We start from the raw sequence: 20,087 nt of genomic DNA, 5'->3' as shown, positions 1-20,087 counted from the left end.
GTCAATGAGTGGAGAGAATTTTTTTTTGTCATTATTTTGAGAAGGGAGTTTTGCTAGAAATACTGCTAAATATCCTGCAATGCACAGGATGTGCCCCCATGAAACACAGGATTATCTTGTCAAAAATGCCAGTAATATGCTGTTAAGAAACCCTGGAATAGCTTCCTCCCAATTTGCCCCTAATAGTCTATGCTTCAAAAAGGAACTAATCACTCTTCGGCTCCAAATTCTCCAATACCTTCCCATGGTACTTGTAATCCTTATCATCACCTATAAGGCCCTAGATAATCTTGATGGCCCCATCTCTGACCACTCTCCCGCTTGTTCACAGCCACAGTGACATCTCACACATCAAGCAGGCTCTTGCCTCAGGTCATTTGCACTTTGAACAGTTCGCAGTTGATGCTCCACTAAACGTTATTGACCGCCAGGCAAATAACATTAAACACAATGCCTTAACTAGCATACTTTGGCAAAATCGGTAAACTCTTCAAACAGTACTGCAGAACACAAAATTACGCTAAATATTAATGTAATAAATTGATGCACTGTTTTAAAGTTATACATTTTATTATCTTTTTACTGACTTAATGATTTGTTATAATTTTTAATGATAATGAAAGTGATGATAAAGGCCATCATTGATAATGACCATATATTTATCATGCCATTTAATCCTCTGAAGTACTACCTATAATAAGAAGACATTATTTCAGTTATTGGTACAGCACAGCCTCATTTCTACAGACAGTTTGGACCTGGAACTGTCTCATATACGAAACTCTGTGCAACTGGACTCAGGCCTCTGACTCTTTCGTTGGAGTGAGGGTGAAGCATAGAACACCCTAAGTCAGCAGATTTCCATTGGTATCACCATTGCTATGAAGCTTGCTAAAACTCACTGACCAACCACATCTGACTCTCCAGGGCTGTCTTCCAGGTTTGGGCATATTTGACAAGGACCAAGGAGACTCTGTTGCTTGCTTAGACAGTGTTTATGTAAAATATAAACACCAAATACATAAACATTAAGAGTGGCTACAAGTAATTGCCTGTAGCATGAATGTAATTCTAAGCTGATGATCGATTTTCCCAGACTGAAATAGCGAAGCCCCTTTGCAAGCATCAGCAATGATTTCTTTCCAGCCACTCCATCATTTACTCCATCAACATTTCTAGAGACTACTGTGTTTCAGGCTGTGTTTGGGGTTACAGCCAGAAAGCTGAATGAGGTCTGGGCAGAGATCTGTGCAAGAATGAAAGTCCACCTGTTCTACCCAGGCTGGTAATTAAAGAATCTTGGTTTGCAGTTCTAATACCGGCAGCTAGACGTTCCTTCTTTCTCACATGAAAGAAAGAGAGAAATTAAAAATAAAATTCATGTAGAAATATGTAGTACTGTCATGGGCATGATTTTCCCACATGACTAACTTTTGTCTCATTGCTGAAAAATGTCTACAGTGTAACTCTTCAATTAAAAGAAGATTCCTCTTTGTACTCTGCCATTTGCCTTCTTTAGCTATATTTTAGTTTAGCGACACTTTAAAACAACAATTATTTGCTTTTCTATTGCACTCATGACAGCAATTCCCATTTTCCCTCCAGTACAGAGATTCCAAAGTTCATTTTAAATTCGTATGATTACTTTATTTAGAGCAGAATTTCTATAAAGAAAATATAAAGAAAAAAGTTTTAAGATTTAAAGTTATTGCATTATAATATATTTTTTCTATTTTCTTCCTGAGTGGTTAGAGAGCATTTTACTGTGTACAGTATAAACACAAATAATGGAATCATGATTCTTAGAATGGAGGAAATTTGACTGAATCATTTGGTTAAGTTTCAGGACAGAAAAGATTTTTTGGTGAGAGAGCTGAGCCTTAGAAATATTTACTTACTATTGGTGATCTGGATGCCTTCCCCATCAAAAAATATTAACACTTTTCTCAAGTAATATTTTCAAGAATTAAGATGTCATCTGGTGATAAAGATGTTAAAATAATAACTAAATAAAAATCACAGATTCATTTTATTGCATTATTTACAGGCAAGTTAAGATTTTTGTTCCTTGCCTTTACCTTTTCCATCACTTACTTATTACGTATTAGGTTAGTTATATTGTTTTCTAATAAAAACATGGTAATGCAGTCATATATTGAATCTGCTTAAATAATAACTCTAGAGAATCAGAATATTTTTATATACATGTAGTATCAGAATATTATATATCATTATGTGTATGAAAGGGTCAAAAACTGAGGTAGCAAGATATAATGGAGCTTTCTTTGGTAAATATTATAAAAGCCCAAGAATGACTATTCACCCAAATTACGCATTTGTCAGCTTTCCCCTGTATCAGATCATAAAAGTTTAATTAACATTACCACCACTTCTGTACAAAGTTAGAAAATATGAAATGCCTCCAGATGGTGTGTTTACATGAAATCATACAATCTTCATCATAAGCAGCTATACAGAACCCAGCTCTCCATCATGAAAGCTGGCGGCCCTACAGGCAGAGGGCCGAAGGAGCAGAGGTGAATGAAACGGCAGAGGGAGAAAAAGAGCGTGAATCAGGCGCGGAGGCCAAGCACCGCCCACCAGAGGTCGACAGTGGGAGTGAGAACCAGTATGATGACTTGTACATGTTCATTCCTGGAGACAACCCAGAAAATAATTCCCGAGAGCCCCTCGTGAGCAGCAGACCACCTCTCCCTCCACCGCGACCTGTAACAGCGGCCTTCCAACTGGAAAAACCTCACTTCACATTACAAGGTAAGGTTAAGGTTAAAACAACAACTACAAAACTTTGACACGCTGACATAGCATATAGTGGCGAAGCCATACAAAGATCAACTTTTAAAACCCAGAGAAGCTTCCGTCCTGTTCTTTAACAACTAGGGCCTCAGAAATCAGGTAAGAGATACCTCCCACTAACTCCCTTCCTCCCTTCCTTTCTTCCTTCCTTCTTTCCTCCTTTCCTCTCTCTCTCTCTCTGCCCTCCCCCTTCACTATTCCTCGCTCCCATTCTTCCTCTCTCCCTCTCTCTTCTTCTTTCTTTTCTTTTCCAGGAAAAAAAAGTCTCATTACAAAACTTTCTGTAAATAAAGAAATAAAACTTGGAAGGAGTCTGTAATTCTTCACATAAAACGAACCTCAAGCATCATGTGGAAAAGTAAGCAACAACTTTGCTTTTAAAAAATACTCTCAGTTTTCTGACAAAAAAGAAAGGCTAATGTGTTACAGATTTGAAAATGACCTTGGACACTTCACTCAGTTGGTAGCTGCAGGGGAAGCAAGTGGTAAAGGGTCTATCACACGCTGCATTGAGACCAAAGTCAAAAAAATCTGTCTTGCTAAAGTGGAAGAACAACCGTTAAATGGCTGTGACAGCATTTGTTCCCAGATGCAGGAACTAAGGTGTGTAATGGGGGGGTGGGGGGTGGGAGTGGAGGGCAGGGAGCATCGAGAGAAGCTTCCACATGAGGCTTATCTGCCTGGAAGGTTCAACAGCCCGACAGACTTCCATGCTCACTCCTAGAGTCACCAATTACCACCCACTTTATTGATCACTATTTCATGTTTACTTTCCAAATTCATAAAATGGTCTTACAAAGAAAATTTAATAAGAAGGATGAAAGAAATATCTGTTATTAAAACCCCATTTGTCACTCTAGTTGTCAAGTCCTAAAAGGCTATATAAAGAAGTCTATAAAGACTGTTTTAAAAGTGAATTTTGAAGCTATGAAATTTAGCATTTGTGTCCTTGAAGGCCTTATCTCTATAAAAGTTCAAGTTGATTAACGTGAAACTTTGCTAAGATTATGCACTATATTTAGAGATGGAAAGTACTGCTTAATGGAAAGTATGGGAAGCCTAATGGTACTTCTCTGATTCATTCACTCATTCAGCAAACATTTATTGATCACCTACTGTGCCAAGCTTTTACATACTGTTGAGATAGATCAAAGAAGTAGGGTTATCAATACTGGGAGCGAGGGAGAGATGTAGCTTAGTAGTACACTGACAACAAAATTCTAGTATATTTTTCTCACTTTTACAGATGTGGATAATTTTATATAATTATTAAAATTAATTATTAAGAAATTATTAAGAAAGCAAACTTGTCTTATATCAGGTTAAAGCTCTTAAAGGAGCTAATATTAATATATTTTTTCTAATGTCAATTTCCACATATGGTATGTTGGTTAGGAGGTCTAAAATTACTCCACAGAGAGTAATTTTCACCAGATACCTAGGACCAGAAGTATAATGTTGGCTAATACATCTTCTGAAAAGTACCAAATATAAAAAGCAAAATAATACAAAAACCCCTTCCTTTTATTTAAAAACTGTATTTTTACATTTTCAATGCAGCATTACTTTTAATATCATTTTTTTCGTAGTGCTAATATTGGAAGTAAATGGAAAGTAAAATGCCAATCTTTTTTCTTAAAATTCTTTGATTAAGTTCTTTGAAAGTAAGACTGGAAGCTACCACTTATTTTTTGCCAGAGACTTTGTTTGGGTTCTTTGACTTTAGCTAGTGATACCTTCAGGAATTGTTCTTTAAGAGTACCTTCCATATGCCCTCAAGTAACTGAAAAAGAGGGGCCACCTCATCAATGCCCTAAGCATCAAATTCCTTATGATGGATTTATGGACATAGTCATTGGAGAAAACAATAATATAGAACATTATAGAACACTTTTCAGTTTATAAAGAACATCCAGTCCTTTTATCTTCACAAGAAACTTTCAAGGCAACAATCATTATAATGTTCTTTTGACTAAGACCCAAGACCCTAGGGCCCGTAATTAGAATGTGTCAAATAATTCCATGAACAGGTTTCCTGGGCTTTTGGGATTCTTATCTTTCTTACACATTCTTTCCCAATTATTTCAAAAATTGGAATTATAGGAGTGATATATTTTAATCATTATTCATTAATGTACAACCTGAGTTGAGAAAACTCAGGTCCAACTCCAACATGAAAAGTACAATCTTATACACTGGGGAATGAAAAGTGAAATGTATTATTTCTAGTGCAAGCCCAACTTTAGAAAGAGTTGGGGAAGGACGTGGGTGGAGGAACAAAGAGAGTTAACAGCTCAGGAAGTCAGTTCATAAAAGTAAGATAGTTGACACATTCCACTAAAAATGAAACACTGTGCAAGTGTTTCCCACACACTTCATCTGGTTTCACCTGGGATGCTGTCAGTGAAACAGAAATCATGAAGTCAGAATCTCAAAACCGTATTATTCATAAGGGAAAAGGCAAGTCGTAGAGATTTTAAAGTTAATGCCAGGCATGTTGGCGTTCATACTTCTTGGGTTAAACTAACTGAAACAAGCTAAGACTCTGTTGAGAGATGATCTTGGACTCTCCTCTGGTCTCTCCTCATAAGCCTACCCAAAATAATTGCTGAATCTTCTTATAATAATATCCTTTTATTCTGCTCTAACAGCTTGTCTTTCTCCCTATCTCCTAAGTTTTTCCACTAAAATATCCATTAAGTAAACTAAAGTTATTGGTCAGATTCTCACCAAAGAGAAGGGAGACTAGTTCTCCTTTAGTTCATGGGCATGAATCTTAGAACAACACAGAAAATTAATGATTTTTCAGTCAATAACTGAAATCCTTTCCATTTTTATTGTTCTCAATAATACTTTAAGCAAAACACTTGTCAAAAGGGCACATTTTAAAAAAAATTTCTCATTGGTCTGGCAGAGAGAGCCATCCAAATTCTCTTCAACTTATTTATTGACACAGTATACAATATCTTTGTCTTCTAAATAAACTGCTGCTAGAATATTTTAATACATTCCTATAAAACTATGTAAAGATTTTATTGAATATAAAAACCATGAAAGACTGTTCTTTTCATATGAATTAATCTTCAGGCCATTGATTTTCCATGCCTTCTTTTATGTCATGAACCCTACTTTCAGTGTCCTTTATCAAAGAATGAGGTTAAGTTGGCTTATAGAAATCAAGAGAGCCAGAGTGAGACGTAGTGTAAGAAACCAAACAATGGTGGTTTTGGCTATTCCCCTCTGTCATTTTCAGAGAAATTGAATTTTAGGCAAAATACCCAGTTTAATCCCTATAAAAGGTAATATGACTTCAAATTAAAAAAAAAAAATCTAAGAGCATTATGCTTGAAAAACACAAGCTTTCAAAGCATTTGGAATTTGAGGTTTAGTTTTATAATTTGATTTCCTGATATTAAATCATTCATAAACTATGTGGAAACTATTTATATGCTTATTTATATATTTTCAAAGAAATCCAGGTCTTTCTTTAACAAACTTCTTCTGACAAATTAACAGTTACAAACTGCTGGAGGATATGTTAGTAAATTACATGGTTCACTTTTCTCTTTTTGGAATTTATAGGATACTATATAAATTGTTTGGGGGTGTGGTTCAAGCAAGTGACAGATGGACACCAATAATGCTTAAGGTATGAGTAACCACCATCTAAATGTTTCATAAGCAGGGAAAACATTGGAACGCCAAATGGAAAGAAGCCAAAGTTGGTGTGATTCCAGTGCAAGACATGAAACAGGAGGTGAACCCAGAGGAGAAGAAGAACAGAAAGAAGATGAAAAAGATCAGGAAGAGGAGGAAGACCCGTACACTTTTGCTGAGATTGATGACAATGAATATGACACGATACTGGCCAAGAGGAGTACAAAGAAAAAACTTGGAAGTCGGTCATTCATTATGAACAGACCTCCTGCTCCCACACCACGACCCACAAATATCCCTCCAAAAGAGGAAACTACACCTTATATAGCGCAAGGTAATTTGTTTTGTTGCTGCTGTTACTGTTTGTGTGTGTGTTTTTTGAGGGGTGGCCTCTTTTTGGGTGGGATCTAAAGTCCCAAAGATGAAAAGCATCTTTTCGAGTCATAGGTAAGCTGTATTGGACCATTTTTAAATTTAAAAATATGATGAATAAAGAAAATAAGAACAATATGTAGGGCTCTGGTTTGTAATTGTTGATTAAGGAGGATAATTTTGACAAACCATCCAAAGAGCATGAAACCATAATATGTGTGGAGAAATACTGTTTGATGCTTCTTCCATAATTCTGTACGAGGGAAGCTCAACACCTGTGAATAATGTGCAACACAAGAAGAGAAGGTAGGTACTTTACTTTTTGCCCCTCATTCCATTTAAGATAACTTTAAAACCCTAAACAGTTTTGAGTACTAGAATCTTAGATATGCAACCCCAGTTCCTCTGATAATTGCACTTCACCCCAATGATTAAGATTCACTTCATCCATGATAGACTTTCTACTTCATTTTAGACTTCAGTTCTCCTTTCTCATCTCAGTTAAATCTAAATAAAAAACTAGCAAATCCCTAGAGCTTTTTTATATCTGTAACCCCAGCAGGATATACTGACTTTGCTGTTCTTTCCTAACACTCTTGTATTCTCTGGTTTGGTGTACTCCATGAGTCCCTAGTGTCTAAGACATGACTTTTATTCATCAGTGTATCACAGGCACATGCACTGAGTGTCTTTGGGGGTTAAGGTACCATCCTAGAGACTGAGAATGTAGAATAAAACAATGTCTGCATCCTTGAGGAGTTCTAGGCAACAGCTATGCAAATAAATATACAGTACAATTTGACCCTTTATTAGAGATTTTTGAACAAAATGTTTGGAATCAAACAAATTTTGGGGTGACAACTAAAGCTGAGAGGCAATATATTATACATTCAAATAGCCTAAACCGGGTACTCAAACAGAGTATTTAAATATATACCACAAATCCACTCAAAAAGAACACAGTTACTCATCTGTGCTTAACATGTTCAAAAGAAACCATTCTATTGTTTAAGCGGTATGTGTTGAGAAGTTTGTATAAGAAAATTTAGCAAGTTTTTTACCAATGTACTAGATACCTACTTAACAGTGATCTACTGCTGATAATGTTCAATACACTATTATAAAAAAGGAAACAATAACAAATTAATAAAGGTTTCAGCTAAAACAAAATGTCAGCTGGAACAATTATCTAGATTATTAAGGGAGGGAATAAGCTGTAATTAGAACTTCTCAGACTGTCTACCATAGTGGCTCTAGGATATTACAGTCAGGCCTTCATATCCGTGGATTCCACATCTGAGGATTCAACCAACTGCACATAGAAAATATTCAATAAAAGAAAATTCCAGAAAGTACCACAAAGCAAATCTGCCTCCAGGGCAACTGCTTACATAACATTTATATTGTATTTACAACTATTTTTATAGCATTTACATTGCATTAAGTATTATAAGTAATCTAGAGTGATTTAAAGTATACGAGAGGATGTGCAGAGGTTATCGGCAAATACTATACCATTTTAGAAAAGAGACTTGAGCATCTGCGGATTTTGGTATGGGGGAGGGGTGTCCTGGAACCAATTCCCTGCAGATGCCAAGGGACAACTGTACTAGCTCTTTGACAAGGTTACTAAATCCCAATAAATAATTTTGAAGAGGGAAGTTAGATATATAACTCAATAAAAGAATTTAGTTATATTCTGGAAAATTTTGAAGAGGTACATCATCTTCTGTATCTCAATCTCTAGGGAGTTCTCAGGACCACAATATAGACTCCCATGTTGCGTTTCTCTGCTTTTTGCTCTTTATCTTGTCATCCTTCTATCAACTGTCATATTCTTATTTTCCACGAGTGCATTCTTGTTTTCCGTTTGTTCTTGTTCTATATCATTCTTTTCTCTTTCTTTAGTGGTGGTGCAGGCAATGAAGTTCAATATCTTTGTCATGGCTTTTGTTTCATTTTGCTTTGATTTGAGTTTTTAAATTTCTGTGATTTTTATTTTTCTTTAGTTCTCATATTGTCTCTATTATTTTGCTTGTTGTTTGTTTGTTTCGTCTGGAATGCTTGATACCCCCATAAAATATCTGACTATTCTTAGTGATGCTTTCATGTTTAAGAATGAAGCACCAAAAATCTGAACGGAAACTCTACTTGCTAACTTGTGGACTGCACTGTAGGGTAATGAGGTAACCAGCTTTTTCACGGAATTACCCCAAAGTGTTAGTTTAGAAAGATCTATTCTCTACGTTTTTCAATATGTCTAGAATAAATTCCAACTAACTCTAACCTACATTTACGTACCTGGTTGCCAGCACACTGATATCAGAGTGTGGGAAAAAGACTGGGAAATTTCACCACTCAGAGTGCACTATTTAACTTGTTCTCCCTGTGTTCAGTCCAGTGTATAACTCCTTCCACCCACTGTGCCTTGTGTGCCATGGTCAGAACTACTTCTATTCAATTTCTCCAAGGACAAACTGTCCATCATAGATGATTGCCTCATTTCATTAGAGAAGGAATTAGAGACAATGACTGCTTTAGACTGTCAACCAAGCCCCATATTAAATAAGAGAATTGAGATGGTTTTCCTCCTCATTCATATATTTATTAATTACATAAAGATTTATTGAGTACCAAATGATAAAGTCTTTCTGTGTGTTAATTATGTAAATCCCCTACATAACAGTGGTACAATTTGTCATTTATACACACACACACACACACACACACACACACAGGAACTTTAAAGAATCTTAGAAATCTTGAGTTTCTAAGAACTTTTAAAGGCTATTTATCTCATCCCAAGCCCAACACCCTTCAACATTTACAAGAAATCTTTCATTCAATTACACAATCTAATTTGTTCTCACAACATTTGTGTTATATGCAGACAGGAATCAGTGTTACATTCTGTGATTTTGTTTTTGTTTTTGTTTTTGTTTTGCACCTAAGTATATAAAAGCACGTATGGTTATTTTCTCCATATTTCAGATCAGTAGCAAAAACTGAACTGTAAATGAGGTCATCAAAGTCCCTTTCCATTATTTCTTCCTTTTCTCTTTCACTGGAATATACTTGCTTGCTTCTCCCTTTTATGCTATTGATTGTTGATCATTCTGTTCTCACATTAGTAAAACATTACCTCATCAGCCAATTCTTTTGTGATGTTCTTTGCATTTCACAGGGTAAATGTCTTTCATCACGGCTTCCTTTTTTCTTTCCTAGCTCAGGCAAATCTATTAAATAGAATATCCACCATTTCCCAGAAAGCCATCCATTCAATTAGAAGAACATTAATTTACCCCAATTCTTGCCAGAGCACAGAAGTTGTAGCAGAATGCTGGCACATCCAGGGTGTGTTAAAGTAGCCAGAAGAGAAGGATGTGGAGTAGGGGATGGAAAAAGAGTGCAGGATGCATAATCCCAACTTATATTTCAGAAACTCAAGAAAGTTATAGCAAAGTGACTAGGCAAATAAACCAGAGAGATACAGGAAAATCATGTTGGCTTTTGTGAGATAATGGGATATATATATATATATATATATATATATACACACACACACATATATGTATATATTCCATTACATATATATATATATATATGTATTCCAAACCTATATATATATAGGTTTCTACCCTCAGTTCCTGACACAGAGGTCCTGAAACCCTTGTAATTTCCTGGGTGGTAGGAGTGTTTTTGTTATAATGAGGTGGCTCTGAGTGGACTCCTGGATGGCTCCTGGAGGAGGGTTAGTATGGGAAAGTCCAAGCAGTGATTAGAAGCTTGGAATTTTCAGCCCTAACCCTATTCTCTAGAGAAGAGCAAAGGGCTAAAAATGGAGTTAATGACCAATCATGCCTATATGAGGAAGCCTCAATAAGACCCTGATATTAGGGGTTTCCAGGAGCTTCCAGGTTGGCAAACAGGTCCACATAGGAACGGTGACACACCCAAGCTCCATGGGTACAGACTTACCTGTACTGGGGACTCCCAGACCTTGCCCTATACATCTCTTTATCTGGCTGTTCATCTGTATCCTTTATCATATTCTTTAAAATAAGTGTTTCCCTGAGTCCTATGAGCTACTCTAGCAAATTAATCAAACCTGAGGAGGGGGTTATGAGAATCTCCAATTTGTAACCCAATCAGACAGAAATTGTGGGTAACCTGGGAATCTACCACTTGGGATTGGCATCTGAAGTAGAGAGGAAGCAGGCTTGTGGGACTGAGCTCTTAGTCTGTGGGATCTGACACTACCTCCAGGTAGATATTCTCAGAATTGAATGAAATTAAATTCAATTGGAGGATATCCAAATGGTGTTGAAGGGCTGCTTGGTGGGGGAAAATCCGCACACATTTGATGACCAGAAGCGTCTGAAATGAAGTGTGAGAGTAGAGGAGACACACGGGAAAGAAAGGCCCAGGAGGAAAAGTGGGTTTTCCCAATGCTGCTTCGCAAGGAGGATTCAGATTCGCTGATATTACCTAAGCAAATAACTTCACATATCTGAGATGCAAATTCCTCATTGTAAGTTGGGAATAGAAATAACATCTACTTTAAGGATTGTTGTCATCTTTAAGTGAGATAAAATTAACAGCTACTCAACACAATACTTGGTATGTGATATACGCTCAATAGATAATAATTAAAAGCAATTCTACTTTGTCTTTCCTCAGTTTCTGGGCAGACGGTGACTTTGATTAACTTCAAATTCTAGAAGAAGTGTGTGCTTCCTAGATTCTGGGGAGTTAGAAGTTAAGGAAACTATTACAGATGGAATTGGGGTCAGGATATCCTTTCCTCTAAAGGAACAAGTTGGCTTAGTCTACTCCTTATGATAATAATTATTAGGCAACTTTCATGATAATTTCTAATTCATGAAATAACCCTGCATAGTTGGCATTAATAGGCTCATTTTAGAGATACGGAGGGAATTCCCTGGTGGTCCAGTGGTTAGGACTCCGTGCTTTCACTGCCGAGGGCCCTGGTTGGGGAACAAAGATCCCACAAGCTGCACGGCGTGGCCAAAAAAAAAAAAAAAAAAAAAAGAGGTACTTTTCCTAAAAAGCAAGGCATACAATAAATAAATAAATAAATAAATAAATAAATAAATAAATAATTTTAAAATAGAGATACGGAAACTGATGTTCAGTGAGTTTCAGTGTCTTGCCCATAATGATAAAACTAAGAAGGGGAAGATGTGTGATTTGGACCCGAGCCAGCTCAATCTGGCTACCACATTTGTACACATGGTAGGACAAATTTTCTTTCTCGATGTATTTATTTCTGGGTCATTAGTTAATATTTATTTCTTCCTTCTAACCCATAAGATCCATAAAAGAAGAGACCAATCATTTGTTTTTGCCCTTCAAAACCTCATCTGTTTTTGTATCTTTGGTGCCAAGCTCAGTGCTAAATTCATAGCAGAAACCATGAATATTTGATGAATATTAATTGAATGAGTACAAGGACGAATAAATGATAAAAGTAACAAGAACTACATCAATGTGGGTAGAATAGGAGACTTCACTAACACTACAGAGGATGGTGAGAAGAATATATCAATCTAGTAATTCCTAAATTTCCCCTCTTTTAAACCATCTAAGTACTCCTAATTTGAAGAGGGGATCCTGCACCTAAGGGGACAAAGTTCTAGGATATTCACTTATAGCTAAGCATTCTAACTGCTTTCACACAGCATAACATATCAGAGAGAAGCTCTATTTCCACCATCACCACCATCTCCTATCCCCAGAAATGTAACTTATTAATACAAAATTGAATCCATGGTTCATTTTATTAAGAGATATGTTTGTGGATTTTTTATTCCATTCTTGTTATACTAAACCTAATTTTATGTTAATAACCGTGAAAAGAATAACTCATTTTTCTTAAATGAAAAGTTTTTGAAGTCTGCCTGCTTTCAAAAATCATATTCTCTCCATCTTTTTCTCCCTATAATATTGGAAAGGATTAGGTTCATTAAGCTTCAAGAATATAGAGGAATTAACATGGATTTACAGTCCTTCTTAGTGACAAAATTCTTGATTTAAGACAAATCAAAGAAAGAAATGAGCACTTTTCATGGTATAGATAGATGGGTAGTAAAACTATATCCATAAATCATGCAAAGAGATGACTGCCTGTTTGGGAAAATTTTTCAACATCAAAGGACAATTTCCCATTTTCCCGTCACACAATTAATAAAACCAAGATCCCTCTTCAGAGTCCATGTTGCTGATTTGGGGTAGAATATAATTTCCCTTTCAATTTTCAATTGCTACTGAGTTGCCCTTGGCATTTTACAGTGCAACAAAGTTGTGTGCGACCTTTTTGAGAGCTACTCAGCTACTGGGACCCCAAAATGTCAAGTACAACTCAGTTGCTCTCAGAAATTTTCCACTTGCAATTCACTTGTACTTGAAATTGATCACATACAATGCAATGGAAATGCAACCAGAAAAAAAAAACCTTGTAGAATCTCTTAGGAAAATTAATCCATATCATTATAAATGGGGCAGAATGGATTGGCCTCTATCCTCATTAGTGAAGAAATATTGTCAAATGGATTAAAGTAAGCCTTAGATCAAGTGCCCTAGGTTCTACTCTCTGGCCCGGTGACCTTGTCCAAACCATGAGCTTTAGGACTTTGTATATATATCACAGGTGGTCTCAGGATAGAGGACATATTTATCATCTATTTGTAAGCCCCGTGTCCCTGCCTTCCCCGTCATCCTCTGCCTCCCTCCTTTTCCTGATAGAGTACTGGCACAGCTCTGACAAGGAGCAGTTGTTCAGACGTGCGCTCACATTGGGAATTCTGGTCTTTTTCCCCTTAACATACGTTGCTTCTAGAGTCTCTGTTAAATTTGTCTTTTAGTAGAAGCCCAATTGGCCTAGAGTAGCAGTTCTTAACGGGTGGTGATTTGCCTCCCAGGAGACATTTGGAGACATTTGGCAATGTTTAGAGACATTTTGATTGTCATGGCTAAGACAGTACTACTGGCATCTATGCTAGGCCACAAAACATGTCTCAACAAATTTAAGAGGATAGAAATTATATCAAGCATTTTTTCCAACCACAACGGTATGAAACTAGAAATCAGTTACAGGGGAGAAATGGGAAAAACACAAACATGTAGAGACTAAGCAACATGCTACTAAAAAAAACAATGGGTCAGTGAAGAAATCAAAGAGGAAGTCAGAAAATAAAATGAAATGAAAATAAAAACACAACTTTCCAAAATCTATGGGACACAGCAAAAGCAATTCTGAGAGGGAAGTTTATGGCAAAACAGGTCCACCTCAAGAAACAAGAAAATCTCAAATAAGCAGCCCTGTCCTTTTGAAATTTTCAATCTGCATTTTTGTAGTTTGAGTCTTATTGGCAGAACTAGTATTTAATGTTTGTTCAACGTGAACGTGACCAGATCCTACTGGTTACTTCTTAGGACAGCAATATTTCCTGATATAAGAGAAAAGAAAGAGGCCAGAGAAATTACTTTTGGTAATCACTAAGCATGAACCAAAAGGTGAACTCATCGCGGCTTCTAGAGTATTGAAGTGACTTCCTAACAACCCAAACCACTTCTCTTTGAAACAAAAGGAAAATTACCAGGGATGTTACTGGAGGAATGTCTACACTAATATCATTTTTTATTGAATACAAGTGTTCAAGAAGTAAAATCAAGCAGTGAGCACACATGAAATCATATGGGAGGAAACGAGCCCCTAGTCCAGTGCTCTGCAAGCAGTAGGTGTTCAATACATGTTGCCTGCCTGGTAGCAAAATGAAGAAAGACCAGCCTACCCAGTGGTGGAGTAGAGACTTTGCTAATAAACTCATTACAATGGCCTCAAGCTCTAATTACACAGAATTCCATAAACCGATTGCTCTCTTTCTCTCAATGTCCCAACTTCCTGGATAAGAAACATTTCAAGAATAGCAATATTCTTATTTGCATCAAAAAGGATAAATATGCAAATAAAAACAGTTTGTATTCTACTCTAATGAAAATTCAGTTCCTTAGAAGTAGAGAAAGTAATTTATAGCGCGATTTCCTGGTTTGGGAGAGGATTTTTATGGGAACACGTCTATCAGACTTAAAGTTTCCATTACAAACTGGAAAGAAAATTAATGTTTTCTCCTTAGGAAACCAAAGCATTCATTGATATTTCCACTGAATTAGAATTTCTATACTATTTTCCTTCATGCAGATGTTTACTTTCCAACTTCCCATCGCCACCAATCTCCCGAGTACACTAACCACATCCGTGACCTCATGTGTGCTGGCTGATCATTTGTAGATTCTCCCCTCCCACTCCCCAAAAAGAAGCCGCAACTCCTGACTATATGTCTGCAGTCAGTAAACTACTTTCAGGTGAAAGACCTTCATGTTATGTGTCTGATGTGACTATTTCTGTTTGTGGCCATGACACCCCTAGCGTGCCTATTCAAATGTGGTGACCTGTGTTTGATAAATTTGTTGAAATTGGCAACCCATAACTGTTGCTAACAGAATGAAATGGTGCTTTTAAGCTGACTGGAGTGCTCAGTCTATCTTGATCCATTTGCAAAGAGGCTACATCTCTTCTCTGAGCTTGGATTTGATTAGTCAGTATGACTACTCATAGGGTTAGAACATTCTGTTCCCTGCCTTCACTGGCTAGACAAAGGGCTTGTTTACACTGCTTTCCTTTACCTCACTCTGCCTTTTTGTAATTACCATTCACAGGGTGCAAACTGGGGGAACAAGGTAGGAAGAGTAAGGCTACAGAGGCTGCGTTATGACCCTTGCCCTTCCTGATTGTTTCTTATCTCTGCCCTCTCTCATGAGTAGGCCCTAATGACACATTTGACTTTTGCTTAAAATAATACACCAAAATGGAGGACAGTATGGAAACTGACCGCATTTTATTGACCTTTGCATCCTTAGGACCTAGCACAGCACTTAGCTACATAGTTAGCAATCTAATGAAAGTTTGCTGAGTGTTCAGTAAACATACTGCTGCTACCTATACTGAGGACCTGAGGCACAATACAGATTTGTATATTTCATTTTATGTCAAATCCCTAGTTTCAAGAATCATCATCAGTGATACGTAGGCAGCTCTAAACAGCATTTCACTTCACACTTCTAATGGGCATGGAACATCAAGGGGTTTGTGGTTTATAATTCATATCTTTATGAACGCATTTGGCTACGCATTACACAGACTTTCCATTAGCTTAGCCACTTATAAAATAATTCCAAATAAGCTTTATCAGATTTTCAAAGAAGGGCAGCCCTGGAAGAATCTGTTTGCTTGAAATAGGCCACTAATGAGGTTGACGTGAAGAACGTTCTTGCAGAAGCAACCTGGAAAGACAAATAGTGCAAGTGAATTCGTTATATTTCCCCTTCTCCTCCTCCTCTGCTCTTCTGATTGTTCTGCTTTGCTTAACATTTTGAACATTTAATACTATGCTAATTTTTTCCATTCAGTGTCATTTCTATTCTAGAGAAAATTTTATAGAAGTCATTCCACCAAATATTTAAAATAAATGGGGGTGATATTTGGGGCATTTGCATTGTTTGAGATTATTTTGAACCTCAAAAATTGTTTTTCTTTCTTTATGGACTTTTTTAATGTTTAAAGGTAGTGACAGCTACTAATAATGCATTCATTAGCCTTTCTCCTCAAATTCCAATTTTACGTAGGAAGAGAAAAATAAGGTTTCACTAGGGCAGAGTCATCAAAATTGACGTTATGTCATAATTGCCTTCATAGCATCATTTGAACGTTGACGCAATAAAATGCGGTCAAAAATAATATTCTCCAGGAATTCAAACACATAGGGACAGGACTGTCTCCGTATGTTATGAAAAACTAACATTGGTCTGTGATTTAACTTGCTAGTGTTTCTGTTAGTCTAAGCCCCCAGTAAAAAGAATCTCCCCCTCAAAGCATAGCATTCTATTTAAATTCATGTTCATTTGAGAATTCATCCAGGAACCATTTGGCCTGGAATGACTTGGGAAAAAAGAATTGGTAGCGTTTTGGAATATCAGAACTGAGTAAGACACTAGAGATCATCTCATCTAAGCCTTAACTTTATTGGCAAAGGAAATAAAGGCCCAGAAGGAGAAAGCCATTTTCCCATGTCATGCACGTTGATAATGTTAAGGCAAAACTATACCCCTTCCACTGTGCCAAGCAGATTAGCATTCTAATATATAGATTGTTTTTCAGTTGCTATATGTTTAGAACAGAGTCTCATCTTACCAAAAATCCTGTTGTATAAAGATACATACCTTCCATATATAAATCTGAATGATCCATACCCAGTGCTTGGTTCTCCCTATATCATGGATTTTATAGTTACCTCTCATAAATGTTGTGTGGGTGAGATGGTAAACATAAAATGTATAAAACTTTCTAGAACAAAGATTTCACTGGTAGAAGCAATTTAAATGTTTCAGCTAATATTCACTGCAAAAAGAAAGATTAACAAAGTCTGGAATTTTATATCTATGTATTCTTTTCCTAAGGCTAACAGAGCATGTGTCCTTGGTATGCATGTTTGCATCGGTGATCATTTGGATGGGCTAGCTCTTTCTTCAAGAAACAAGTTAATTCAGGTGTCTTCCCAAGATTAACTTATATTCAAAAACACCTCCCAACTTTCATAACAATGAGAAACAGTGTGTTTGGCAATATGCTAATTGCTAATTGAGTTCTTGTAAGGAAATGAGGCTTGTCTATAGGTGATAGGAGGGGAACAGTTGTAGTGGGTGGAGCTGGAGGTGAGTTAGGAGGGAATTTCAAGGGAGGTTATTGTGGTAGAGAGGATTTTTGTACTATGGGGCATGATTTAGTGCCCATCCTGCTCTTAATGAGTTCTGTTATCAGCACTTTCATCATCATTCTACTCAGAGCATCCTACTCTCCCACCCCAATTCTCCACCCCATCCCAGGCTGTTCTAGCTACAAACGCTGCTGAAATGTCAACAATAAAGAAATATGCTGCTGTCACTTCTTAATCTAGAAACTGAGCATGTTTACCTGTTTAATATTTACTGTATTTCACAAAGTCTGGACATGTGTTGTCAACAAATGTATTTCAATAAAATATAAGGTGTAAAATGATTTTTAACAAATGAATGCCAAAAAGCTGGAAAAAAACTCTAGTACTCCATAGCTTCAAAATTTATCAGAGTTCTTAAAACTTATCAATTAATATACTTTTTATTGGAAGAATTTATTTTCTGAATTTATCTTTGGATTCAGATTATTTCCCATATTAATGATGCCAGATTACAGCTTTTTTGTCTGAGACAGTCTCAATTACTATCTTAACAATATTGGCGAAAAAGCACAGAGTGTCTGCATGTTATTAAAATTTCAAAAGTGTTTTATTCTTTCAAGACTTTCAGAACTGGCCAATGAAAAAAGTCAAGCACCACTTATAAAAATGCTTTTATTATCCTAAAATATATTCACATACCATATATCCATCAGTATATTTTATTTGAGAAAAAATGTAAGCCACAAACCCAGAACTTGCCAGTAAGTTATATTTAGCATGTTTTCCAAATACTAACTTGAAGCAGAAACTTGATTTTCAACCAAAAATGTTATTTCATGTGTATAATTTCTCTTAAACACATCATAGTTTGAAAGTATATTCGCTTCTCCTGTTTGAAGGACAGAGCAGAGTACCCTTTTTCTTGACAACAGCTGGCAAAGTATATGTGCTTAATAAATAATTATTGATTTGATATGGCTTAGGGAACTTTCTTAAATTTGAAAAAAAATGCTATCTGGATTCATCACAGATATGACCTTGATATTATATTGGTTTAAAGAATAGTAAGACCAAAGGCAGAGATCCAAAATAACTGCTGGGCTGCATCTCCCAGGCAGAGTGCTGAAGCACCATCCACACTCTGGTGTGCCTCAGCCAGACTGTCCCAGGAACACCTGGGGAGCTGCCAAGAAGAACAGGAGACCCAAGCATGTCGGGAATGCCCTAAAGTTCTTTTTTAACCCCCTCTCTATAGCTCCTTCTTTATCTTTTTTTTTTTCTTTTGACAGAGCATACTTATTTTACAATTTCTTTCAGATTGTTTTATTACATCTAGTTCTTGGTATGCTGTTTTGCTAGGTTTGTCTCATTGTGGTTTGTCTCCTCATGTGATTTGTAACTTTTTTGATTGAAGTGTAGTTGATATATACAATATTCTATAAGTTACAGTTGATATGTACAATATTCTGTAAATTACAGTACAATATAGTGATTCACAATTTTTGAGTTAGACTCCATTTATAGTTATTATAAAATATTGGCTATATTCCCCGTGTTGTACAATATGTCCTCAGTTATGGATGAGAAGAGCATCAGTGCTGTGAAGAACCAAAGCAACAGTATGAAGTGCAAGGCTTGAGGGTCCAACTCAACATCTCCACTAACATCTCCACTATCATTGCAAAATTACGTAGCCCTTTCGTATGTTAGTTACTTCCACCTCTCTCATCTATAAACATATGACATCGGACTAAATCTCCAAGGCCTCTTTCAGTTCCCGAACCCTATAGTTTAGACTACCCATAAAAAATAAATGGAAGCCTGGGATATTCAGTTTCTAAAGTCAAGCTCTAAAGGCTATAGACTTCCTCGTTAACAAATACCAGAAGGTATACGGAACTTTGTGGGTGCTCAATAAATATTAAACAATCAATTTTATCTTTCATCTGCTGAATGGGATAATGCTGACTTGTCTCACAGAATTCCATGTAAGAAATAATCAATGAGAACAAAGTGCTTTTCAGATAATGAAGTAATTCGAATAAGCTGCTTTAATAGGTCTGAGGTCTAGCTAGATGATGCAAGAATAAAGTGTCTTTTTTATTATCACATCTGGGAATACAGCAGTCTTTTCATCTGTTTAAGAAGCAACAGTCTTTATCCTTGCTTATCACCAAAAAGTCAGCATGAGTAATTTCTGTGCAAATGGAATTTTTCATGTGATTTTAGCATTTATCACTTTTAACAAAATGCAGCTTTTATCTTTACCTGATATCAAAATGGAATCATATCTTGATTTAAACAGTTTAATGAGGCGTTCCATCAGCATTATACTACTCTGTGCAAAGAAAATGCTTTTTGAAATGACTGATAAGCTGCACAAATGAGAAAACTGTAAATTTAATAATCCTCCTACTCAAAAAATAATACAATTCAGGAATTGTTACT

The 20,087-nt window shown here is 36.3% G+C and overlaps 1 protein-coding gene across 4 annotated transcripts in view; it reads left to right on the top strand.

Annotated features, from left to right (window-relative positions):
- The window catches only part of BANK1 (B cell scaffold protein with ankyrin repeats 1), a 314,550-nt gene that overhangs the window by 264,458 nt on the left and 30,005 nt on the right, over positions 1–20,087 (top strand). For 2 of the 4 annotated variants that reach the window (XM_061191673.1, XM_061191672.1), the window contains exons 9-10: positions 2,470–2,775; positions 6,503–6,808. In XM_061191673.1, coding sequence (XP_061047656.1) covers positions 2,470–2,775; positions 6,503–6,808 — 612 coding nt within the window. Of the gene's footprint in view, positions 1–2,466; positions 2,776–6,499; positions 6,809–20,087 lie in introns of all 4 variants that reach the window. The other 2 variants (XM_061191671.1, XM_061191674.1) reach the window with 1 other exon arrangement.

Source organism: Eubalaena glacialis, chromosome 5 (genome assembly GCF_028564815.1).
Source record: "Eubalaena glacialis isolate mEubGla1 chromosome 5, mEubGla1.1.hap2.+ XY, whole genome shotgun sequence".
In the NCBI taxonomy this organism is placed as follows: Eukaryota; Metazoa; Chordata; class Mammalia; order Artiodactyla; family Balaenidae; genus Eubalaena; species Eubalaena glacialis.
This window is presented reverse-complemented; position numbering and strand designations above follow the sequence as displayed.